This window comes from Ambystoma mexicanum, chromosome 1q, assembly GCF_040938575.1.
Source record: "Ambystoma mexicanum isolate Mex_15411 chromosome 1q, UKY_AmexF1_1, whole genome shotgun sequence".
Taxonomy (NCBI): domain Eukaryota; kingdom Metazoa; phylum Chordata; class Amphibia; order Caudata; family Ambystomatidae; genus Ambystoma; species Ambystoma mexicanum.
This window is the reverse complement of record NC_090922.1, coordinates 1,298,859,770-1,298,887,252: the sequence shown is the minus strand read 5'-3', so window position 1 is coordinate 1,298,887,252 and position 27,483 is coordinate 1,298,859,770. Positions and strand designations below refer to the sequence as shown.

The following is a 27,483-nucleotide window of genomic DNA, read 5'->3' as shown; positions in this document are numbered from 1 at the left end:
AATTTAGGCGGGAGACTCCTGCTTTTTCAATTCAAAATATTGCTATTCTTCCCCTTTTCCCACCTAAAACAATTCTATCCCGAATGTACACTTATGGGAAAATTTAATTTCTCCCGTTTTCCGTGACAAAATCTCCCACCCAGATCCTTCAGAATGTTATGTATTCTATTAAGTGGTTCTAAAGTGCCACATATAAGCAAAAACTATTGCATTACAGTACAGCTAGGGAGAAATGGTATATGAGGAGGGACACAAATCTTGTTGGAGTTTGGTTATTTACCCCCCGCCCCATTGACTGCTGATGGCCATGCTAAACCATATGGTCGTTCCCACCCACTTCCTTCCCCTACTTGCCTAAAAAACATCCTACTGGGATCTCGTTCAGCTACCAAACTGTGTGCTCGAAGTGCCTGGCAGTGTTTTTTTCTAAGCAGTCTTCAAGAGTTAACCACCTAATTGGAGCTATAAATATGCTTCTGGTGTAATTAAAAAAGTGTTAACCAGGTCTGCCTTCATCTACTCGATTTATAAGCATTATGCGTGTCCTTCACTGAAATCTTGTTATAAAAAGAAGCATTGGTAAAACCAACAGTTTTGGCTTGTGTATAAGTATTAGGCATTTGCCAGGCACTACTATTATATGCCCAGGTACTTGCACCATGTTGCAGCTGCTACCATTGATCGCTAGTTAATACCACTAATGTAGTGTCTGGCAAATGCCTACACAAAACCTTAAACTGTTGGCATTTCCAATGCTCATTTTGTTGATGGGGCTGACTGCATTCTACCCTCCTACCCCCACGGATATGGAAGATGCGAGTTCCTGGTAATGAAATCCTTGTTGTTGACTTAGTTTCTGCCCCCTCTCATTGATGCTGCTATTACTTACCGGAAATCTTCATTTACTAGAACATATAGAAATTGAAGGAATGTGGCATGATTGTTTGATTCTTAATTGCTGTACTTGATTGCAGTGCCTTGCGCTTACTTGTTTTGTATTGCATTGTAGAAATCAAGGTAGATCAGGGGCTATAGCCCCCTTAGCCCTCCCCCCTAGCAACGCGACTTTCCCCAAGTCTCATTTACTGCTCCTTTGGCTGGCGTGGGAGCTAGTAGGAGTGACCTTTTTGTTTATTCGCATTATCTGATAATATCTAAGGGACTACATATCCCAGTGTTAGTCGGCTCTGCTTTCTTTAATCCCTATAAAGTATCTATGTATTTTCTGTGTGTGCAGATCATTTTTCTCATTAAATGGTCATTGCTAATCACTGTGCTTCTATTGTGGACATCATATTTCGACCTTGCAGCTTCTTTGCTTGTTCATTATAATGTGTCCATTTGTGATGTGTTGCCTACAAGTGACGCTAATCCTCTTGCTGTAATTGGAAAGATGACGGCAAAATTGACCGCCTCTACTATGAATGATGCAGTGAGGCCTACTAGGTGTCATGGTTTCATGGAAGTAGTCGCCAGAAATAAGTCCTTTGTGGGGTGGCAGCAGTCACCAGTTACATTCCCTCCTCTAGAGGGTAGTGGTAAGCTAATTATAAAGCAAGATGTCATTGTGCACACAGGAGGGGCCTCTCTTTCATCATGTACGTTCTTGTGTGTTGTCAGATTCTAACATTACTGACTCTACTATTGTTACTGATACCAGTGTTAGTGATACTGCTGGGTCTACAACACCAAGTACTGGTTCCCAACTTGCTGGACCCACTTTAAAAGTCACGCTAATTAACACATGGTCCCTTGTTCAGCACGCCACATGTGGAACTGGCGGACTATGTAAGTCTAGAGGGGCGGACGTGCTGGCAGTCACTGAAACCAGGCTGCATGATGCTTCTTCACATGCTACTTCCCTCGCTACATCAGAGGGATACAAAATCTTTAGGGTGGACCGTACCTCTTCTAAAGGGAGCGGGCTTGCACTTATTTAGAAGAATACACTCAACATGCATGTTGTTACCACCCCTATATTCGATAACTGCGAGTATGCTGTAATTAAACTGAGTTTAGACTATAATACTTCTGCCTGTTACCTTATTTTGCATGGACCACCACAAAAAATGCCACATTTTGATGAGCCCGATATATTCAATCCTTCATTTCATATATTTCGTCTTGGCGATTTCAACTTGAGTCCCTCGAATTTCCTGGACTTAGAAGCCACCTCATTAATGCTTTCTCTCAGGGCAATGAGCTTTACACATGTGAACTCTTCTACACATAAAGAGGGCAATATTCTGGATTGGGTGTTCATGCATAGAATCACAGTCTCTTCAACTTTGGTTACTCCATGTTCTTGGTCAGACCATTATTTTGTGTCCTTTATCTTACAACTCCCCTCTTAGCATAAACGCGTGGATGCTAATTCCAGAATCTGTAAGAATTTGAGGAACTTAAAAAATTTAACCAACGGCCTTTTTACAGACACTGTTAAACCTATGTTGGATCCTTTCCTTCCAACCTTTGGTGTAAAATAATTGTTTGATCAATTTCAGTATATGACAACTGCGGCTGTTAATATTCTGGTACCCGAGAAGACAAAGCTAATAAAAACAGAGGTAAAAAAGAACACTTGGTTCTCTGATGAGATAATTAAGTAGATGCAGACAAAGAAGGCGTGTGAATGGACTTAGTGAAGCAACCAGAATTCTGGAAACTAATCTAGTTACAAAGCGGCAGCCGTTCGATACAAACAAGCAATTTTGTTAGCAAAAAAGTCAAGACTTTAACTTTAGTATTGAAAGTGCTAAATCTAGCAAAATGTAACTTTTCAATTCTTAAAGAATTTGAGGGTTCAAAGGCGCGCCTAAGTCAGAGATTAACATAAATGATTCTTGGTGCCCAACTATACAATTTTACCTATCAATACATTGTGTAAGTCATCAACAGTCCATCAAAGAGAGGCAACAACATCTTGCTTCTTTAACCTTGTCTGTTAAGTGTAGTTCGACCTTTTTTGGTGGTCTCGCTTCTCCTTCAGGCACGTTTCTGAAGATGGGGTTTTTAATATTGTTAAAAAGATGAAGCCGATGTCATGCAAAAGAAATGCCTGTCCTGCAAATATCATCAAGGAATCTTCAGATATACTAACTCTCTCGTAACAATGGCCCTTGGATAAGTTTGGATTACACCACTGTTAAAGACTCCTTGAATCCTGCTTTTGCAAGTAATTATCACCCTATTACGACTGTTCCATTTTTGCAATGTAAAGTTTGTAATTGCTGATTGTGCCATTCCGGTGGCACCTTATGTCAAGACATTATTTGTGTATCTTGACTCACAACTGACCATGCAGAAGCAACCCCTCCATTTTAGGCCCACCTGTGCGTATATCCTTTGATTGCTGTGAAAAATGAGACCTTATTTGCCGGAAATGAAACGGATCCTTACTTGCCTGTGCTTTAGTAAACTCTAAACTGGATTATTGTAACAGTCGGCTTGCAGGGACATCTTCTGCCAATTTCGATAGCTCTAGACCATCCAAAATGGTGCGGTAAGGGTCATTCATTGTATTGGCTGGAGAAATCATGTCACTCCTGCGAGAGTGGCACTCCATTGGTTACCATTCAAACAGCTAAAAGCCCAAAAGATTCTTTACCCGACCCACAAATGTAGGTCTGGGAATACACCCCTTTTCCTCTGTGCCCGTTTGCCATTCCAACGGAGGTAACAAACTTTCTCAGCCACCCATCAAGCTACAGACGTATGAGGGCACGATCATTGATACATGGGACCCCAGATCCTTTTTTTAGTGTTATCTCTTATCTAATTGATCTTAAAAGAACCATAAAAACTCAGGTTTCACCAGAGGGATTCATCTTTTTGCTTTTTACTGTGAATCTTTGGCTTGAATCCCTTGGTTTCTTTGGTACCTCTTGGTTTATCATAGTTTTATATTTTTCTGTAAGTTTGTAAGTTGTTTTATCTGTGTGCTCTGAAGCCTATGGGCGTGTGGCACGTTATACGAATTTTATAATAATAATAATAATGCACATTAGGCAGGGTTGAGCACTTGTGTTGTCCACTACTTTAAATTGAGGCAAGTTGTTTTATTAGCAACAAGAGCAAGAGTGACAGTTTGTGAAGATTAAGCAAATTGGCTTGCAAACATTTATGTGCACTTTAAACGCTTTAATTTAATCCCCCCTGGCATCGTGAACCACTCCCATTGATGAATCAACAGGTTTAAAGTTGTGGGTGTTGATGTTCCTAAATTAGCGAGGATCAGCTGAGGCAATGTTTGCATGTAAAAAGCAGGGGGAGGTTATCCCGTCAGCAGAAAAGGGCAATAATCATGTGAGAAGGATTTCCAGCAGATTATCATGCGAAGTATACCCACCCCGCCCCCCATACCCACTAAAAAAAATAGACCCATGAAGTGGCGAGCATGTGTGGCATATAAAGCAGATTTAGGAGGGAAAGGAACATTCTATTCACAAAGGGTATTTCATGTTTTGCAGGAGGTGGTCTCTGAATCCTGCAGAAAGGAGGCTTGGGCGAGGGAATTTCATCTTTGTGGACCTTATCCCTCTTCGTAACCGGACTAAGCTAAAGACTCAGAGAACATGAGCACCGCCAGCGGCTACCGCAACCCCACCGAAGTCAACATGAGCCAGATGGTACTGCCATGCCACGCCAACCACCGCGGAGAGCTCGGCGTCGGACAGCTGCTAAAATGGATCGACACAGCTGCTTGTCTCTCCGGTGGGTTGTGTGTGTCAGAGGTTCGGTTTTGGATGGTGATAGTGTGTGTGACAAACAATGCACTTCTTTGTAAAGCTGACCTATATTAATTGTTTTAAGCAATGTTAATGGAGTGGCCATCTTGGAATGGTAAGGATCCTTCGTTGCCACGTGAGTGGGGGTTGGGGGTCGCCCAGTACCCCATCACACTGTTGAAATATTAGTTAAAAGAACCCTGAAATTGTCTATGGTTTTCTTTATTCCTTTATAAATTTAGTGTTGGTGCAACTAACTAAAACCTTGTGTTTTTATCATAACCTAGATTGTCATTTACTATATGTAACAATGTTTTGATAAAGTAACTGTTGTGAAACCTAATATCATTTGCCTGAACCACCAATCCAACATGGGTACTAGAGTATGCCTTATAGGAGGCACACATGTGTCATCTTGTTTGCCTATTAAAATGGAGATGGCAGTTGCAGCAGTGTTTCTGTTGTTGGTTGGGTGGCTTGAATTTTTATTTTATCTTTTAAGTTTGTTATGGTTTAAACAGGTTACTATATTTCAATTTGTTGAATCTGGGGCACCCTTAGCCTTTAGTTAAGGGATGCGTGGGCTAGTAATATTTAGGGGGTGGGGGTTCGATCTAGGTTATAGTTCTCAATCTTTTATGGCCCTTGGGCGGGTTATAACGCACCATATTTTTTTTTCATTTAGCGGGTGAAAGCCCATTGATTACTATGGCCGTGTAGGGAGCTTGGCGGGTGAGAGAGCTGCCCAAGTGGCGGGTGACATCTGCCAAAAGCGTGAGTTGAGAGGTATGCTATGATGGTCATATTCCTACTGTTGGTGGCAGGGCTTTAAGTGGGTTAAGAAATTGTGGGGGCCCTCATTTGGGGGCGTGGCTTGCATGATGGACGGGCCGAAAAAGTACACAAAACATAATAAGACACGCAAACAAATATATAAATGTATGTAAGCATTTATATATTTGTATGGATACCTTTCTATGGTTTGTGTACTTTTCAAACCATCTTTTATAAATATCAGTTCATAAAAAAATGGCTTGCAAAGTACACAAACCATAGTAAGGTACGCACATAAATATATAAAAACCTACTTTTATATATTTGTTTGCGTGCCTTACTATGTTTTGAGTACTTCAAGATGGCTTGGAAAGTAAACAAACCATAGTAAGGTTTGCACACCTTACTATGGTTTGTGTACTTTTGAAGCAATTTTTTTTAACCATAGAAATATTTCTATGTTTATAAAAGATGGCTTGAAAAGTACCCAATTCAAGCCATCTTTTATAAATTTAGAAATATGACACAGATTCTCCAGGTTCGCCGAGGGTCAAGGGCTCCGCAGTAACCTGGGGAGGAAAAACAAAAGGACAGTAACTTCCTTTTGTGACCCTTCACTCGAGGGGTCAAATGAGGAAGTTACAATGACTGACAGAAGTGTCAGCCACCCACAGCATTGCTTGAGCGGCCCTGGCCCACTTAGAGCACTGCTTGGCGGGGGTTGGCTCATGGACACACGAGCCAGCCTGGTCATTGCTTGAGGCACCCAGTACATCAGGATGTGGCTGCGATCACACAGCTAAGGACAGTATTGCATGATTGCTAACCCTCCCGATTTAGGTGGGTGACTCCCGATTATTCAGTGAAAAATATTGCTGTTTTTCACGTTCTCCCGCCTGATACAATTCTAGCCCCAATTCATTCCTATTAGAAACTTTGTCTCCCTATTTCTCGGATGAAATCTCCCTCCCAGGTGCATCAGAATGTTGGCATGTATGGTATTGCCGTGGTCACACAGAACATTTGCACGGATCACCACAATTGCTGTGACCACACAGGTTCACTTGATTGCTGGGGGCACCCAACCAAACAGCCAGACCTAATAATGTGGCTGTTTGATTCTGGCTGGCCATTGGCCTGTGGGTCATCCAGTATATACATAATGATCTTGGGCACCCAGATTTGGTTCTGTCTGGCCGGTGGCCTGTAGGTCATCCAGTATATACATAATGATCTTGGGCACCCAGATTAGCGGTGCTGCAGAACCCTGGTCATAAGGTGTCAACCTGCAGGCCGAACAAATGAGATCCGAGACAGAAGTGCCATCCATGGAGTCTGCCCCTGTTGTAAATGCATATGCCCGCTGAGGCTCCCTTTTATAGGTTGCCAAGTCATGACAGAGTCATGACACATCCTTAAAGGGGACAACACCACACAGCTCCTTTTTCATAACAAGCTAAATAAAAACGGTATCAGTTGAACAATTAAATAAATCAACAGTCACAAACAATATTACTGGGTCCACTCGGGCACCATGGTGTATACAATAACCACAAACATTAAAACATACACAGACCACTATTAGACATTTCTTTGCTCAGCTCTCGGGTGATGGTCAGAATTTGTGGACTGCAGGTGACATATAGGCAGTCCAAACACAACATAAGGAAACATTTTACAAGTTCATAATAGTTGAGTATACATTTAGTGAGCCGGCAAAGCCGCACCCGGGGGCCACTTCGGCTGCAGTATTGATGGTGGGGCAGGTAGTGAGACACTGGTGGGTATCCGGTAATATTACATCCACACAAATGGTCGCCATACAGATAGTCGCTGGGAAAAAGGCTGTGGCGACTATATGTACGGCGACCATTTGTGAGGGGCGTTTTTGCAGCAACTTTTTTTGAAAAACAGCCTTTTTGCGCGGACATTATCACATGGAACCCACTGGTGGCACGGCGTATGGGCCACACTCCCCCAGGAAGGAGTAGTTGGCAGCTGGTGTAGCAGGGGTCTCTGTTGTGCCACTTATTTCCTCTTGTCTTTCACAGAGCACACACATCAGCAGTTTAAGTTCTGTCAGGTCTGTGGCGAGCACAGAACACTTTGTAAACGTATTGTTCTTCATCTTGAATTATTGCAGAGTCGCATTCCTTTGTGCACAGATTATGAGAGGACATCTTTTGATTATAGCAGCCTATTCTTGCTCCCAACTGCTTACAGGAATGACGTTTCAAACTGCACCCTCTCGAGGTTTCTTCTTTTACATGATTGGGGAGAAACAATCCCAAGGAGCCCACAGTGTGCACACTTTTTTTTGTTTCCTTTCGGCTCCGGCAACTGAGCATGTTGTGCGCACTTTTATTGTTTGTTATGCAGCTCTGGTCTGGAGCACACATCGGGCATCATTTGATTTATCTGCTCCAGATCACGTAGCACGCCCAGCTACTTATGCAGCTGCCGACGGACTCACCAAAGGAAAATTGAGGAGGTGGCCCAGTAACTGCTGCAGGGGCCTCCTCTAACCTTCCCCCTCGCCCTGGGTAAGGGTAGGATCTGGGGGTGGAACAGCGCCAAATTCCTACAAAGCCTGCGAAAGGCATCCTACAGCAGGAAGCATCCAGCACCTGCAGTAGGATGCCTGCCAGGCCGCCGTGAGGAAGGATTTCGTTTTCCACCCACCCCACGAAAGGAACGGAAGGATGGGTGCACCTGGATGTCGCTGTCGCAGGACGGTCAGGCTGAGATAAGGCAACCAAGCACAAAAGACACACACCGAATGAGCCAGAAGGAAGCCGGAAGGGTCTTCGCTCTTCTCGGACCAGCGCCTCTTGGAAGCCTCACGGCAGGGGCGTCTGTTGCTAACAACAAGGGCTCAGCTTCCCCCAAAAAGAAACAGCGCTCTCCCCACCCACGGACACCTGCATGGGCAGGGTAGGCACAGGCACAAAGCGTTGGGACAGTTTGGCCTACTGTGAACGCTTTACAAAAGTATAGGGGGAAGCAGGTGATCATGGACACGGAGCAAGCGCCACACTTACAGACTGGATTTCACAAAATGTGTGCAGTGATTCTTTTGTTGTGGAAATAAAACTGTGGCAAAGTTTGCCATTTGAAACTACTGTCTCATTCCCAATTAATTTCTGGTAAGAAACAAGGTGCATCGGAGGAATGAGAAAATGATGGCTGATTGGCTATGGGTCCAAATGGACAAATGCAGGGGTTATTCTTCCAAGGCTCAAGAGCAAACATTCACCATTTTACCACAGCTCCACTGCTCAGGAGTATTGCCCACACCTTTTTCCCTTCACCTTTGCTCCGAGCACAGAAAATGCACATTCGCTTGCTCGCCCTTCCGTTTTACCCTGAGCTTGTCTCCGGAGTGCACAGCAGGCACCCTTTCCGTATTTCCTTTGTTTATTCTTGGAAGCTCCAACCACAGAGCGCTTTAGATTTGACCGCCCTCTCGTCGCCCGGGTCATTCAGGGAGGTGCCCACTTCAGCTCTGACATCGTTGCATGCCGAACTTCACCGCCCGTTTTGCCCGTGCTCCATGTTTGCAGGAGCGATGTGGCGCAGCAAAGTGCAAGCTTGCACTGCTGCTTGCAAGGCTCAGATTCCTTGCACTTACTGTGGTGTCACGTGTCCAGACGGACAGAGTCACGTGACACAGCGTGCGAGCAGTAGAAATAAAGGTATCACCGGAACTGGCGGGATAACGCCAGTCCGGGTTTAAGCAGTCAATAGAGTGGTCGTGTCTTGTGTCCTGTGCCGCCCCCGCGCATCGCGTACCAGCGCAAGCGTCTGACCGAGGCCCTACCTCTGCCTCGCACATCCGCACGTGCCCCAGCGGATGAAGATATCACACTTACCTTCCTTTCAGTCTTCTTTTTTCCTCTCCAAGCAGAAGCAGCGGTGTCTCTGAAACAGCAGGACACTGCAGACGCGGCTCACTGCTGGCAAACTGTGGGACCGAGGACCTTCGTCGCCATTGCTGTGGGGGTTGGCTCATGGACACACGGGCCAGCCAGATCATTGCTGGTGGCATCCAGCACATCAGGATGTGAATATGGCCACACAGCTGAAGACAGTAGCGCCATGCCGGGGTCACGTGGACTGGAACAGTTGCAGGAATCACCATGGTTGCCGTGATCACACAGGCTTACTTGGTTGACTGGGTACCCATACTTATCGTTGTGGCCGTAGTCACACAGCTGGACAGTGGCTTGTGCACACCCAGGTCACACATACTGATCTGGGGGCACCCAGATTAGTGATGCTGCAGTACCGTGGTCACACAGCGTCAACCTGCAGGCCAGGTTAGCAGGGCCGCAATCACACAGCATCAGCCTGCAGGCACAATAAATGAGATTCAAGACGGAAATGTCATTCGTGGAGTCTGCCCCCCGTTTTAAACGCATGTTCCTGCTGAGGCTCCGTTTATTGGGAGCCAAATCATGACTTTTTTAAAGGGTACAACACCACACTTACCAGCTTATGGATCTGTGTCACTTCATGTTTGTCATCAAGTTTCTATACATTACATTTATCAAACCATTTCCCCCAAGTTGATTACAACTTTGGACCAGGCCCCACACCCCCATGATCTAACTCTTAACTTTACCTCCTTCACTGTTTCCCTTCACCCCCTTTCACCTTACCCTTCAATCATAACCATTTACATACAGCTTTTTTTCCACAGCCCATTCATCCCTAGCTCTTCACTGACTCTTCCACCTTGCCCTGTAACTTCAATCTTTTACCACTAACCTTCTACCTTTGTGCTATATATAAAAGAACCCCCTTTGAAAGGTTACTCAATGAAAAGCACTCCATGAATAAGCTACTGGAAGACAATGCACTGAAATAAATGTGTGCTGTCCACATTTTACTTCGCTAGAACTGGCATCATGGCATATGCATCATTACCAGCAAGTCCATCCCTCTTCCTTGTCGCTGTACTGGGGGACACCTTATCCCACATGCCAACCCTCCAGATTTTGTCTGAAGACTCATGATTTTGATCTTAAAAATATTGCTACTTTAAACTTTCTCCCTTTTTAAAATAATTTTAGCACCAATGCATTCCAAAGGAAAAATCAGATTTTCCCACTTTTGGTGACAGAAATCCCTCCCAAGTACTGAAAGTTTGACATGTATGCGACGCACCTTCCTGACAAAGGCCTACATTTTTTGTTTGCCCCGCTCCTTCATATTAGGTGTACAATGCTGGCAGTTTCCCACAATTACCTATTAGTTTTTTCCTGACAATCTAGGTAGTGGCTTGGAGCGAGTAGCTCTGCTACATCAGCTGTCTTTCGAATTCAACCTCAGAAGGCTTCTGATCACATGCCTCATCCCATGTTCTTTCTCTGCAAGACGGGAGGAAAGGGGGATGGCATGCAGAGACCCTGCTGAGTGAGTTACTCTGGGATGAAGAAAGAGGCAGTCCTTCCCGCTGTGTGGCTCGGTGTGCATAGAAGACCTGTCATTCAAACAATCCTGTGGACCACGATCTGTCTCCACACCCCAATGGAAGTTGGTATTATTGGGAGGAAAATATCACCTTCAGGCAAGGCTTATGGGTGCTCCAGGCTCATGTATAGGATTCAGTGCCCGATTTTGAAGTTGCTCTTGGAGCGAGGTAGGGCGTATGGGGTTTCGGGTGTTGGTACAATCATAATTTGGGAACACCTTCTGCATGCATTGGGCATACGCAAATGTTTGGTATGTAAACTATTCTGGGGAACAGCTTTCAATTGTTCTAATGACTGCACCCTGGCAGAGACTGACTGCATGCGCTCGACAGTGTGCAAAATGTACACTCGCCATTAGCTAGATATTAGACTCCTGGCAAGTAAAGAAATGGTGTGATGTGTGTATGTTTAGACTTGAGGTGGCAATTGACTTTTTGTATGGCTGGCTAGTAACTTGAAGTTTTGCACCTTGGCCTCCAGCAAGTGCACATTCAAAAGGAAACCTGTTCAAGAAGATTTGGCCCACAAATTCCATATGGAGTATAAGTAGATACATTGAAGAAAAATAGCTCCTACCAAGCCATGTCTGAGAGTTGATGGAAGGAGACCATAAAGGAAAATATTTGGAAAAAGAAACCTGTACATGTTGATGTGTGGGAGAACGTATTTATTTATTTGGATTTGTAGAGCGCGCTGCAGCCCGCTGGCATCTAGGTGCTGTAAGAGGAGCGTAAGAAGGCTTGATTCTGGGTTACCTGAATGCCGCCCACAGAGACAGACTTATTGCAAGTACAAGGTTGAGGTGGATGCAGTACAGGTTACAGTGTTGTAGCCACATATGTGGGTACAGAATGAATACATACAGAGTTAAACAAAGAGCCTAGTTTTCATGGCCTTGCGGAAAGCCACATGAGAATGAATGAGCCTGATGTGGGGAGGGAGGGCATTCCAGAGGGTAGCAGCCTGGGTGGGGAAGCTACTGCCACCAGCACATGCTTTCCGGATTTTAGGAACAGTTATCATGTTAGCGTATGGCGTTCTGGCTGGCCTGGTAGTAAGGGGCTTGGAGATTCTTTGGACCAGATATGGAGGGGCAAGGTCGTGGAGACACTTGTGCATGAGGGCGAGGGTTTTGAACATGATCCTTTCCTTGACTGGTAGCCAGTGGACCTGCCTCCTGAGCCATGAGATATGTTCCCTACGTGATAGCCCTGTAGCGACCCTAAGGGCGTTGTTTTGCGCTAGTTGTAGTTTAGCCACATTTTTTCCTGAGAAGAGGCAAGAAGGGCATTACAGAAGTCCAGTCTGGATCCAATTAAAGCCCTGGCGATGGTAAGACAGTTCTCTTGGGATAGGAATGGTCTCACAGCATTAATGAGTTTGGAGTAATATGCTGAGATGGAAGCTATAGCATTGACCTACCTGTTCATGGTCAAGTTAGGTTCCAGATATACACCCAAGGTCTTAATGGCTTGTGAGACAGCGATGGGGATCATTGAGGGTAATGGCGTACATTGATAAATTAACATACATGTAAGTCAAACGAAAAAGACAATCCATCAGCTTCCTCTGGAAAAGGTTTCAGTAGATTGAGACAATCCCTCTTTGTGGAAGAAGATTGACCATTGAGGTCTGGCATACTCCCTGAAGTATGTCAACAAAATAGTATTCTGTCTAATATAATAGTCCTGAATGGTGGCATGATCTAAGATCAGGTATTAACTGGTTTGTCTCGGTCTACTAAGGGCTATATTTCTGCTCTCCCAACTTTGACGTATCTGCTTCGTAGACCTTCTTTAGAAATTTAGATGCACACAATCTCTGAAAGTGGTGCTCTATCACAAACACTAACCTGACAAGACAGGACTTATTTGTCACAATTAAAAGCCTGTTCAAGGTTAGAAGCATACTCTTTTCCCCCAAATGCATCTCTAGTGATTTTTATTACAGATGTATCAAAACGATCTTACCAAAACTAGAACAAGTAATTCAGACATCTCTTGAGGAGGGAGCACTCGGTCTCCAAGTTTGAAGCAACAATTTTATTGAAGCCCAGAAAGCTATCCAGTTTGTGGATCTTAATGACCCTTTTCTTTAATAGGTTCCAGTGCTAAATGCCTTGACAAGACTAAGCCATTCTCCCTACATTGGTCCGTTCTGACCAAACTGTATTTATCAGGGATACACTTACTACAGATCATGCGAAACGGGCTCCTACTTGAATAGTAGACTACAAAGACTATGTCAGTAATACCCTCGATGCCAAGAAGGCTTTTGACTGCCCAAAATTGGATTTACCGTTCAAAACTATGGCCGCTTTTGGCATCAAGGAATACCTTGAAAAACCTGTATGCTTGTGTGCTAGTCGGTGTGCCTACTGCGTCTGCTCTCACCAACGGCTGTCTTTCACAGCCGTTTTGATTATTCTCAGGGACCAGACATTCATGCCCATTATCCCACCTAATGTATGTGTTTGCAATAGAGCCACTGTCATGTGCATTCAGAGCACACATATCCTACAATAGAATTAGATGAATGAAAGGGAGCATAGAATTTTGCTCTATCCAGATTATTATAGGTAGCAAATCCCAACTATGTTTTACATTAGCCAATCTTACCGAGCCCTCTATGGGTACAAAGTAAAGATTACTGCGCCTTTAGATTGTTCCATTTGATAAACTAAGATATCTAGGCATCTAGCTGTCTAATGATTTCTGTAAAACCTACAAGAGTAACTACCCTCCAGTCTTGCAAATAATCAAAATCGACCTGGAAAGATGGTATGTCTGACCAGTGTCACTCTTGCAGGGAGGGGTAATGCCCTGAAAATAAACACAATTTACAAGAAAGATTCCCAGACAGATGCTTTGCTTCCTGATTTGTATGGAAACCCAGGAAGAATTAACTCTGCTATACTTTTTTCGCCCAAGCAAAGTGGTGTTTCCCGATGTTTAGGGTTATCCTTTAAACACTTGCCTAATCAATGTTAAGAGTTGGGCAGTCATGGGAGATAACTCGGCCTCGAAGCAGATTGAACAAGATCTTGCATGACCTGTAGGGCATGTCCACTTAATGCTTGTCCTCAGAAGAAAATGCTGACGCATGTGAAAACTATTCCATAATGGGTTACTCTCTTAAATGCTGGTTTAATGGTCCCGAAGAAGAGGTTCATTCACCCATTGTGCATCACTCCTGCATTTCATTTAAATAATCTCATGGCATGGCTCCCTGTAACACACTTCTTCCCCATCCCCTGTTCAATTTAAGGTACACAACCTATATGGATGGTCGATGAGATTTAATGATAGCCGAGTACTTTTTTCTTGGTACTCTACTCTGATGGCAAGTATGGGGATGTTTGGTTTGAAACTTAGATTTGATGTTTACTGCAAATCAACTTTGTTTGCAGTAAATGGAAACTAAGTTTCACTGTGCATGGCTGGACTCTGCGTGGCAGTATTGGCCAAATATGAAGTGTGCTTACAATTACATGCATCATTTTACATAAAGCACAAGGACATAGTTTTCCACTCTATCTAGGTTGGCTTTGTAAACTAAGGAACTTGACCTGCAGGACTAGTGTGATTGTTAAGTATCTGTGAAGTCTGTATATACACAACACAGTAATCTCCTATCGGACAACCAAGATCAGGTGGATAAATGGTTTGTTATAGACAGTTAGGACCTTGAAACGATGATACTCCGTATAACTGAAAGTCCTAAACCACAGAATAGAAATCCCAGACGAAAATGAGGTCCCAAGCCTAGAGGGCGGTTTGGCGCACTGATTTATCAACAAAAAAAAGTAATATTGAAAAGCAAGGGCCTTTGTTAGAGGCAACATGAAACTGAACACTAGCGAGAAAAGGTCTAGCTTAATTAAAGTGGCTACTCTCAATAAGAACTGGCTGAGGCACCTTAAGCATTCGAGATGCAAAATGCAAATTGGAAAATCTTGTCAGGATTGTTAAAATTATTTGATGGCAAAAAATGTTGGTCCTGCTTTAGCAACATTTGCAGGGCCTTGTAAGCGATGGAATTAAATCCAGTCGCAGAATCCAAATGGTTTACTCATATAGCAGAACTGTATACTGAGACGGTTTTGACCGACCACCCTGTTATGCGTAAGGGGTAAGTTAAATTACTAGAACTGGAGCAGGAGAACCTGCTGCATATAATTACAAAACTTAAGGGGTTGTGTGCTCCAGGACCACATTGTATACCGAATGCGGTATTCAAAGAACATCCTCAGGTGTGGTCCAAAGTTTTGATAAAACTAGTCGCAGCCATAGAGCACAGAGGCGTTCTACCAGACAGCTGGCAAAACTCAATATTAATACCAATCTTTCAAAAAGGGGACAGATTGGTACTAACTTATTACCGTCTGCTTGCAATGATGGATTCCATCTGAAAAATCTTTGAGACAGTTTTATTAGGCAGGCTCAACGGGGCGAAGCAGAACATATATTGGGACCTCTCCAGACTGAGTTTAGGAAAGTCTTTAGAACTACCACTAACATTTGTGTTATACAATAGTTAGTGGCTGAGGCCACAAAGGGCCTAAACAATTTATTCTGATGCTACGTGGACTACAGCAAAGTGTTCGATCTGGTCTCCCGCCCTTTGCTGCGGGGAAAACTAAGGTGATGGGAGACAGACCCATCTTTGCTATACTACCTTCAATTATTGTACACAAATACTACAGTGTCAGTTCGCAGAAGTCAATCGGGAACATAAACCAACTATATCAGTAGTACGAGGGGGCTTAAAAACTGATGTGTACAAGCCCCCATGTTATATAATTTGTACACATTGGATATGCATGAAAATGTTAAGCTATTCAGGAATTTCCCACAAAAGATCAATGGAGAGCCACTCATGTGGCTCCCATATGCGGATGATACAATTCTGTTTGATAAGATCCCATTAGGTTTACGGTGCACAATACACACTAGACACCTTCTAGTTAAAAAGCCATATGGTCATTAACATCTCTAAAACAACAATGTGTTTAGTGGCAAATTGCCCGAAAGACCTCCATTCGTTTGGAGATTAGGTGATAATAAACTACAGAGAACGGAGGAATACAACTATTTATAGTAAAACATGGGGGGGGCTTCAATGTCGAAGGACTACTAGAAATGTATTGGACGGGTATTGTGCCGAGTATACTGTATGGCGCTTCGGCTCTTCCGTGCAGATATGTTGCTGGGTTGGACAAAATTGAGGGCAAGACGTTGAGAATGGTTATACATTTGCTGGATTGTGTACCCATAGAAGCCCTCCGATTGGAATATGGATTAACCGCACTGTCTAATACCTGTGGTTTGTAAAGAGCATTATTACATATTAAGCTTTTACCAGTGAACAACAACTCAAAGAAGCTATTGAGGTTAATGTGTGAGAACGGTTTAACAGGTGATGACAGATTTTTTGCAGCGCTTCGACCAGATGCCCTCATGGTTTTAACCAGTGTGGGTGTACAATTAAAAGATGCCTTGGACAACCCCAATTATGAAAAGATAATTAAAAAAAAATGAAATCCTTGGACAAGGGGAAAAATGTTGCTGAGTTAAATCAAACAAAAAGATATAAAATTAATACTCCCACCAGAGCTTTCAGAGCAAAACCCCATGTAGATACCTAACCAAATATTGTTTAATCAAATGAGCTTCATACTCTATCTGAGGTTCAATTGCTGCCAACTAGAGAGTATATTGGAACCTGGATGAATATGCTGTATGCAGAACGAGTCTGCCATTTGTGCCACAAGAAAATAGATACTAGCCGACACATACATACGGCTTGTCCATCCCTTGAGGCACATTACTGGGTAGGATATGCCCACATTATATCGGAAATGAATTGCATAACTCTGGATCAATTCTCGAGTAGTCTGTTTAGTGCAGAATCTGTGGTCACACCGGCGCATCCCATTATATTTGGAATGCTGCCTTGAAGTTGTTTTAGATAGTCTTGTATGCATGGAATACTAGCTTGTGGTATAGGGAAGACAGCACATGGCAGTGAATGGTAGCCGAGGTTTTAGATCAAGTGTGTTTTTTTTATTAAGGTTTAATTAGTTATTTATTGATGTGAGACATTTTTAGGATTGAAATTTTACTTAGATTGATGGTCAATATGAAATGTAGATAGTAGCAAACAGTGATGGTTTGAATTATGAAAAGTATTATATGAATGATTCATTTTAACAGGATAGTTTTATTGTAATAAAATGTGCTTAAAGTTTGGATTTATAACTAAATGCAGAATAAAAACAAAATGAACAAAATATACACACACCACTGATTTCCCCTACAAAACCTAACAGCTGTCTTTGGAATACGGGCAACTGGTGGAATTATTGTGTATGTTCATTTTGCAAGTGCACAACATAGCCTGGCCCCCTATAGAGAACTGGCTGATTAGAGGGTGAATATCAGGGATGTGCCCTTTTTTGTTGGCTAGCTATCCCAGACAGCTAGGCTAGAAGCAGTGCTTTGGCAGCAGCATGGGCAGGAGATTTGTACATTGACATTGATAATCTTGACCTACTTTCCTACTGGGATTTGATAGCAGATGCGTCTGTGTCAGACCAACCAGAAAACTCTATTTTAAATCCGTCACAGGATTTATTCCAATTCTTGCCTACTATGTAGACTCAGCATAAGCATCTCTACTCTAAATTGGAGAGGATTCATGGAGATGTTACCTTTGCACATCTGCTCTGGGTATTCCCTAAGAACCAAGGGCTTCTGGAAGAATGTGAAATATGCTGCGCTTTTAAATGCTCTTTTGAGATGCCTTGTTTGGCGTCTGGAATCTCTTAACTGGTGATTTTCAACATGGCAAGGCAATTAACACTCTCATTCTCTAGACTACAGCTGCTTCTTGCATCAGAACAGATGCACTTAACCACAGCATTTAAACAAACCTGATACGAGACCGCAAGTTTAATTGTTGTACAATTTGACGTGTCAGGGGCTTTGTTGCGTTGGTACTGCACACCTTTTGACGTCCGAACATGATACACATGCTTCACTTTTCTCAAGTTACAAATGTTATGTAGTCTAATATAATTATGATAATAAATGTGATCTTTTGAACAGGAACAAATCCGCACACGTCGATTAATATGGTACCATTGTTTTTCTTGTTCTATGTTTTGTTTCTGTAATGTTGCTAATGATGTTAACCCATTCTACTGACCGAAAAAAGTATTAAAAAGATCCACTAAAGAAACGCTATTAATAAAGGCCAGAGTACTGCACAAATGAATGGTTGTGAAAGTGTTCCATCTCGCATAACCATGCTAGACACAAAGTAAGTGCAGGGTTTTCCTACCTATTTTTTACGAAGTCAGCACTGGTAGAGTGCTCATGACCTTCTGGTACACATTAGTACAATGGGATACCCAAGTCATCAATGTTACATTTAACAGGTGCTCCGCCCCCCATTTCCGATATTGATTTGATATAAAGTTAATATAATCTGTGATATCATTTGTATATAAGAGAGGTTGGAGACCCTTCACAATTGCGCTAGGTACTATAGTGCTTAGATTGGATTCCAGTCTCTATTGATGAGTCAGACTTGATTTAATAATGTGTAACAGGTGTATTTTTTAGTGAAGCAGATACCCATTTTGACCCTCAGGCGTCTTTCTCAAGGCAGTGTATTGTGTAGATAATTGTAAGTCCTGGTAGGAGTTCGGGGGAGGAGCCCCATGTCAACGTGTATTGGGTAATCCAAATGGTTAAGCAAGGGGGTGCCGGTCAGCATCCCTTGCGGCTGTACTGTGTTCAGTGCGCAAATATGTGGAGTTGTTACCCGCATTTATAAATGTGTATGACACATGTCGTAGATCTATTAAAACAACCCCCGCTGTTGTTACACCGCAGAATTCCCTAGAGGTCTGAAAAAACTGTACGGCGAAAGACATTTTAAAAAGATGGCACAGACACTCCTTGAAAAGGGGATCATGTGCGTATCTCGAAACCAAAGGGGCAAATGGGTATGAGCAGAACTACAGAAATTAGTTTTGTATCATAGATGGAGTGTCGCAGCGCAAGGGCTTTTATATATATATAGACTAATTGATAATTCGGGGGAGGCTGTTCAAGGTGTTTTCTACAGGGAGGACATCCAAAAAGTCCATAAAGATCAACATCAAGTTTATAGAATCGAAAAAGTCAGAGAGTAAAGGTTGTGGAGCTAGGAAACAATATCTAGTCAAATGGCAGGGATGACCTAACAAATTCAACATTTGGGTGGGCACCGGATCTCTAGAGGCCACAGGTGTATAACAGAGAGGCATGGAGTTTACACCTTTTTACATTATGCTCCCCAGCAACGCTTCAGCCAAGACATTCCCTGGTAACAAAATATCCTACTTCACTGTGAAGCTGGCCAAACCCACAAATTTGGAGGGACAATGGACTGTGGTGCTCACTTAAGTTCAATACATCCGCTCTTGGGACACTTTAGGCAAAGAGGAAGCCACATTTATATAAAAGAAAAAAACTCAGAGCCGCTGGCCCGGGCCAGTTCACTGAGGGGTATATAGATGAGCTTGTCAGAGACATCAACAAAGCCCTATCAATCATACCCGAGTACAGTGTTACGACGATACAGAGATACCAGCAGAACGTTTTTCTGCAGGGCCGGATGCATCTGTCAGGTTTTCAACAACGGGGAGGCTGTGTAACATATTGGCAACCGTGCAGCACATTGAAAGTGAATATTAGGCGGATAATAACCGCGCCAACCTTAACAGGAGTATCAAAGGGTTGGGGATAGCTATGCCCCAATACTTAGAACAGTGGGGATTAAAGGGAACTACAATGCTATTGTGAACATTCAATACAACAAATCTGATTACGTCCCTGTGTGTAAAAAACATTTCGACATCAACATATAGATAAGGGACGACCAGGGGCATTTTGTATCATTTAAATACAGAAAATCTGGCTACGGTTGCACTTCAGACCACTCCGGCTAAAAGACTAATAAAACAGCATTATAACGACCATTGTGAAGAACTAGGGAGACGCCGGGACCTATATGGAATATTACATTAACAAAGGCGGTTACGGCGATCGGCCATATTTTATTATTTTTTTAAAACTTTATTTTATTCTTTTTAGTTAACGCACATAACAGAATTACCAAAAACATTCAATAAACCATGCACAATCCCCCCAACTTCAAGCAACAGCACTGCTTCAAAAACCATGGTCCAACCCCACATGGTCCTACCGAACCCTATGCAAAAGAAAAGGCTCCTATTCCACATCGCTACAACTTACTTCCCCCTCACTTCCACCCCACCCGTTCTGTGTTCAGACTAGACAAAGAGAAAAAGCATTAAAACCAAGGAACCCATACAACCATGGATATTGATACAAATGCAGTTTGAGCGCTGCCACAAGACCACAGTTCAACATATTAACCATTCCCATCCCTGGAGTCATCATGTGACTTCCTCATATAGGCGGTGAAGAGAGCCCAGTAATCGCACGACTTGCTCGGACGCATCAAGCCGTACTGAATTTCCCTTCACTCACATCTGCCCAGGCAGCTTTACCATTCTTGAATACTTGGCACTCTTTGTTCCGCAAGTCTTCGCGATCAAGGACTGCGCAACAGCAGATGCCATGCCTAACATTTCCTTTTTATCCCTGGATCCGGTCCCGAACACTGGCAATTGCCACACTTCGGGGGAGTCAAAAGATTGATTAGGTAACATCTGACCCCTGATCGATCCAGTCTGGCCTCAGAAGTGGCTAATATGTGAGCACTCCCGTACCACATGTATAAAATCAGCAGAGTCCGTTGGGCACCTATTACACTTAGCAGATCCATCAGGGTAGCACTTCTGCAACTGAGCTGGGGCGTAGTAGACCTGGCACAGAAATTTGAAATGTCAGCCGTAGCCTATTATTCAATGCTATTTTACAAGTTTGTATGCATATTTTATTTATTTTATTTATTATATTTGTTACATGCCCAAACCCTTGGGTATCACGGCGAGGTTACAGACAGATTGATAACATATTATTCAATAAAGCATTACAGAGAATTTACAGTCAATCAATCGTACAAGTATTTACATAAACCAGAAAATAGGAAAAAGGTACAGAATATATGCAGGTACTGCGGTGGTATCATTAATCGTATTGGTTAACCAAGTTTTGAGTGACTTTTAAAAAGCCACTCTTTTTTTTTTTTAATGCTGATTGGGAGGGAGTTCCAGTATCTGGGAGCTAGGTATTGGAAGATGCTACCTCCCGCTCTGGAGTTTCTGTAGCGAGGCGTGGCAAGAAGTAGGAGGTTGTTAGATCTTAGAGATCTGGTGACTTCTTTTTTTTGCTAATACTTTAAGGCAGGTGGGGGCTTTTTTCTGGTGACATTTAGAAGTGATGCATAGCGTTTTGAATATGACTCTAGCTGCGACGGGCAGCCAGTGGTGATCTCTTCTGGTCTTGGAGATGTGGTATGAATTTTTTTTTTTTTTTACCCTCTTCATTGAGAATCAGGGCATACCCTCCACAGTGCGGTCACCCACTTTTCCCTGAACGCGATGGCCTTATCCATTTTGTGTAATTTAGTAATCTTCTACAGAGAGGATACCACTTGTGTATATCTGAGGGGGGGGGGGTTAATGACAAACTGGACTAAGGGGAAATCTGCTGCACCTGTGGGTAGCTAGGCCACGTTTCTCGGCCTAAAGTACAACAGCATGGTCACCACATTCCATTCGCCCATTTCTTTAAGTTGGTCCCACGTGATAAATTCCACATCCCATGTTACGTCCCCTAGAGAAGATACTCTTAGCCTCTCGAAGTGGTGTTTATAAATCGCCTCATGCGTATCCTCACCTCTTGTATGCTGTATATAGCAAATTAAGGAGCGTATAGGTCCCATATTCTACCAGGCTGCAGCATCCATTCCCATGCCTTGCATGTGGTGTTGTCCGGCTGTATCTCCCCCTCACACTCCTTCTGCCCCCCCCTCCCCACAGTGCCCCCTTGAGCTCATCAGGTTAAGTTACCGCTCTTTCTAGTTTAACATGCGGAAAGACTGGTAAGGGGTATCGCCACCACACAGTATGTTGTAACTGGGCCGCTAAATAGTAAACCTAGAGATCCAGGTACTCCAAGCCCCCCTCTCATACAGTAAGGTCAGAGTATCCTAAGAGATCCTGGCCTGTCCATCTGGCCAGACCAGTCGTCTCATCATACTGAGAATTCTCAACCAGAAAGTGGCAGGGGTATAACGGGCACATTATTAAAGACATACTGCAGCCTGGGGACCACCACGAGAGTTCCAGATTGCCTGAGACAAGGGTGTTGGGCAGAATTACATGCAGTACCCTTTGGGAACACTACACACAATTAAGACTACAGGTGTAAGCACAGTCTCGCCTTTGGTATAAGTCTGTACTACACAGTTCTTTGTTAGCAGGGCTGAGCAGCTAGGCTTATCTCAAGAGGGATGTGAGCAGTACAAGGCGTTACACAAAGGACTTGCAATCACAGTGGTTCAAGCAAACACTTACTCAAGGTTTCTTGGTAAAACAATATTAATTTATTTACACAGTTAGAAAACATTCCACTACTAATGAGCAGCTCAATATTGCACTATAATACACTACAGTACCAAACCAATAAGTTTCTGAACAAGTTAGGATCCCCTTAAGTGGGAGCAAAATGGCACTTCAGTAACTTTCAAAAGGGGTAAAAAGACAAAGATTATAAGAATCGAACACAATTACTCTCATGGGCAGGGCAAATAGTTTCAGTTCACTACAAGCGGCAGTTCAATTCAATAGGCCTGGGCCAAAGTCAATGGATCAGTGTCTTGGATAGGATAGCACAGTTCTGGTAGTAAATGGTTAAGTCTTTGCCAATGTTCTTGGAAGTAGTTTGCACAAAAAAGAGTTATATGTCGGATTAGGAGCAAACAAGACTCCAAAGTTGGGAAAGTTTCATAAACTTTCACCGCTGCAAAGAGGATTTCTCTACCGCATTTGCACAGTACCTTTTGAATGAAGAAAAGCTGTAGCTGAGGCAGTTGTTCCCGGCAGTTCCTGCAGATCTCGCTGTTCCTGAGCGTCAGTCGTGGGCAGTGGTCGTAATGAGCGGGAGCGGTCGGGAGCGGTGCTACTCTACTTTTTTAAATTACATTTTACAGCTCCTACACTTTCATTTAAAAAAAACGTTCCGGAATGGTTTCGTTCTAAAATAAAAGTGTAGGAAGATGTTTCAGCTTGCACTTTCAGCGCACTGCACTGACTGTTCTCTTAAACAGCAGGTGCTAGTGTTTGGGGGTTTGTATTGTGTGTGGGAGTGGGCATGGTGATGGGGTTTGTTGGTAGAGAGGGAAGGCCGGCAGGAAATATAGTTCCACTACTTATTTTTGTACACTTCGACCCCTGGTCGTGGGGACAAGAGGGAGGACATCTGGAGGTTCTTGCACTGCACTGGGACGGATCCACAAGCGTGGCAAAATGTTGGTTTAAGGTGCGAGTGCCTTTAACGTCCACAAACTGGTATCCTTCTCACTGGCTATCTGGTTTTCAACAGCACTCTGAAGAAAATTTGACCAGTATGGAGATGGTTTCCAAGTGGCTTGCGAGTTGGTTGTTCCCACCAGCTCAAGGGAGAAAGTCTTCCTTAAAGGGCTTCTCTGTCGAGTGAGTTTAAGGCAATTCGGACCTGCAGCAGGGCTTCACCAGGCAAACCAACAGTCCAGGAGTTGCAGCAGTCATCTACCTTCAGCTCGTCTTCGGTTCTTTCGTTCCAGTGGTCGACTCTTCCTTCCAAGTCCCAGAGACTTTTTTTTTTTTTTTTCATAACAACATTTTATTGATCTTGCAGGATAAAGTGTTACATGCAACAATGCAATATATTACATTTTAAACATTCAATTAGTGTCTTTGTAGCCCAATGTGGGTTGGAGGATGGAGGAAATGGTGGGCAGATTCTGGATGTGGCGCTTAAGTGGGAGAGTTCTGGGAGCCTTTTCCTCTGTTCCGGTATGTTCGGTGGGTGGTCGGGAGTTAGTAGAGAGGGCTGCATTGGAGCCATCTAGTAAGTGGAGGTCTCCTGGTGAGGGTTGGGTATTTGGCCGCGTAGTCCAAGAATGGGTCCCATATATTCAGGGTTCTGTTTAGGGAGTCCGAGCGGATTGCCGAGATTTTTTCTGCTACTGCCATCTCCCAGCATTTGGCCCACCATAGGGCGATCGAGGGGCCATTTTTGTCTTTCCATAATCGAGCCATAGCTATCTTTGCGGCTAATAGCAGGTGGTTACATAGTCGGGAGATGTGACCTGAGATTGGGAATGCTCCATCGCCGGATTCGCCCAGGAGGACAATTCCTGGGTCCCAAGGGATGGAGAGGTCGGAGATTTCCTTGATGTGTTTCAGGACTTCCTTCCAGTATGTTTCTGCCATTGGGCAGCTCCAGACTAGGTGATAGAGAGATCCGGGGGTTTGGCATCCTCGCCAGCATGTGGCTGGAAAGTCCGGGTTGGCTTTGTGAATTTGGGTGGGTGTGATGTAATATCTGTAGCACAGCTTATAGCCTCCTTCTTTGTTCGTGACACATTGTGAGCTTTTATGCAGTCTGGACCAGATTTGCCCCCAGCTCTCTGCAGTTATGTCCCGACCAATATCCTTTTCCCATTCCGTCATATATTTTTCTTTCTTTGCTGGGTCCGATCTTTCCAGGAGACGGTATATGGTGGATATTTTCCCTTTGTTGGTCGGGGATGTCAATGTGAGCTCCAGGGCTGTTGCTTCTCTCGAGCATTTGTCCCGGGTTCTTCTGTGCGAGATCCAGTGTCTAATTTGTGAGTATCGGAATCTTTCCTAGAGACTTGCTTTTAAACAGTTTTCTCCCATTCATTCCAGCCTAGCTGTCACTCACCCAGCATGGTGGCTGTCCTTGCCGGACAGTCAGCCAGCCAAGTGCATTCAGGTCTCCTAGGAGACTAAGCACAGGGCGTTTCAGGCACCTCCCTCACCTCCTGTCCACCCCAGACACTCAGGCACCAGAGGGGGGCTTCAGTACAGAAGCCCGCCAAAGGCAAACCAACAAAGGGACCAAACCTGGTTTGGTGTGTAGAGACAAACACTAGAAGGACCTTTCCAAAATGAAATGGCAAAAAAAGTCGATCAGTACCTGTTTTTACTGAAGGGGCTCAGACGCCATCTTGAAAAACATGGCTCCGGTGGATTTCAGCTACTGGAGCGTTTAAACAGGTCATGGTTGGGGAAATCATGGTAATACCACTGCCACCAGCCATTCTGAGAGGAAAGGGTAGCTTTTGAGGGCTACATGAATTTTCTAGGCATAGAGAACTCTAGGTATTCCCTCCAGCACTCTGCTGTAAGGCAGTGTGTGCTGGGTCTAGCAATTTAAAAAGACTAGCTAAGTCAATTTAACTGTACATTCTCTGGGAGACAGTAGTCAGTCCCAGAGAAGGTATTTAAACCTTGGGAAGTCTAAAAGACATCCCTGTGCCACTGCACTGAGGGTGCTGTGTGACACAAGAAAAAGATGACGCCTATGGAGTTGTCAAACTCCATATCCAAAGAGAATAAACAAAGAAAACAGACAGAATTAAAAAGTACAGAGTCCCAAAGTTTAGCAAAAGAGCTGAGGGTCTCTAAGGTAGAGAGGAATTGGCACATTTTGAGAATTCTCCCAAGGGTAGGCACATCCAGGCCTCCACCCTATGTTCAAGAATTTACAAGGCCTTCACATAATTCTCCGTGCATAGCAATGCATAGTCCATGGTGACCATCACATCCAGGTATCTAATGCCCTAAGGCACCACCTACCATCCTCCTTTGTCCTCCTGGAGCACCCGCGATGTCCAGGGTAACACCTCCGATTTAGACCAGTTGATTCTTAGTCTGGACAGGTCCCCAAATTGACTGATCTCCTATTCTAGTGATCATAAATTGCACTGGGGGTTCTTGGCATACAGGAGCATGTCATTGGCATATAACGAGATGATAAAGACATGCAAATAGATTTTAACCCCCCTATGAGCTTGATACTCCCATATGCTGCAGGCCGAAGGTTCGATCGCCAAGGCGAAGAGAATGGAGGGGGGACATCCCTCCCTAGTACCTCTCGTGGGCCTAATATTTTCCGATACCACTTGGTTTGTATGCTCTTGATGCCGTACAAACCAAGTGGTATCGGAAAATATTATATACATATAGAGCCGTATACGGCTCTTGATGCCTTATGAAGAAGCCTAATCCACAAAAGGAACGTCAGACCCAGCCCTGATCTCTGAAGTACCTCAAAACCATTCGACCGAGTTGAACGCCTTCTCTGACTCCAGTGCTGCAATTGCAATGGGCACTTCAGGGTCCATGTTATGCATTAAGGTGAGCAGGCAGCGTAAGTTATTCTGGGTAGATTGCCCTGGGATAAATCCTGCTTGGCCCAGCAGTACCAATGCCGGCATATGTGTCAGGAGTCTGTCCACCAGCAGCTTGGCCAGTATTTTATTATCTGAATTAATCAATGATGAGGGACTATAGGAAGCGCATACCAATGGGTCTTTGTTCGTCTTCAACTGCACTGTCAAATGGGCAGTCCTCATAGATTCAGGCACACTCCCACTGCCCGAACAGACTTTTACGTGTTGCACAAATGCGGGATGAGGAGTTCTGCGTATTCCTTGTACATCTCTAAGGTAATACCGTCTAAGCCGTGGGCCTTCCTGTTGGTAAGAGACATTATCACCCAGAAGATTTCTTCATCGGATGGGGGTGCGTTCAGAATGTCCGCCTGCTCAGGGTCCTGCCAACCCAGGGCCACCCTGTCAAGATATTGCCTTCTCACTACGATCTTCAAATGTCTGTGAGAAATATAAGCAGTCATAATAATCTTGGAATACAGCATTGATCCCCTTGAGGCCTCTGACCAGGGTCCTGGTGGAGTCCATTACTTCAAGGATAGCAGCCGGATGCCTCTTGCGTTTGATTGCCCATGCCAATGTACGACTGGGCCCATCGTCCTCCCCACATGCAGCCCCTTCTGTAGGTCCCCCAAAAACCTTTCCTCCCTACTGGTGAAAGCAGCACCATCCCCCCTTTTTCTCCCTTAGCGTCTTGCCAACCTCTAGGTCAACATACACCAGTTACTGTTGCTCAAGCTGTTTGCTCTCCCCTTCGAACAAAAAAAGGGACCGACGGAATGATCTCAAAACCCTACCCTCCACTTATATACTTTGAATGCCTCCCAGGTCACTCTGAGATACGGCACTGAGCCCTTGTTATCTGAATAAAACGTTGTGTATCCTGCTCAATATCATCCCTGAATACAGCAAATCACGACCTAAGCAATCCAGGCACAGAGTCCAGTCGCAGCAAGGAGATGTCACGATTCCTGCCCCTCATGTCCTCAGCCCTCCAAGATGTCACGCTGGAGCCAGGCCACAATCACCTACATGGCCCTCAAGGGCCTCTCCATCCC

At 44.1% G+C, this 27,483-nt stretch overlaps 1 protein-coding gene across 3 annotated transcripts in view; it reads left to right on the top strand.

Annotated features, from left to right (window-relative positions):
• ACOT11 (acyl-CoA thioesterase 11) overlaps nucleotides 1-27,483 on the top strand; it is a 1,040,268-nt gene that overhangs the window by 479,880 nt on the left and 532,905 nt on the right. For all 3 annotated transcript variants that reach the window (XM_069642127.1, XM_069642125.1, XM_069642126.1), the window contains one exon: nucleotides 4,470-4,713. In XM_069642127.1, coding sequence (XP_069498228.1) covers nucleotides 4,575-4,713 — 139 coding nt within the window. In that variant the 5' untranslated portion in view covers nucleotides 4,470-4,574. The remainder of the gene's footprint in view (nucleotides 1-4,469; nucleotides 4,714-27,483) is intronic.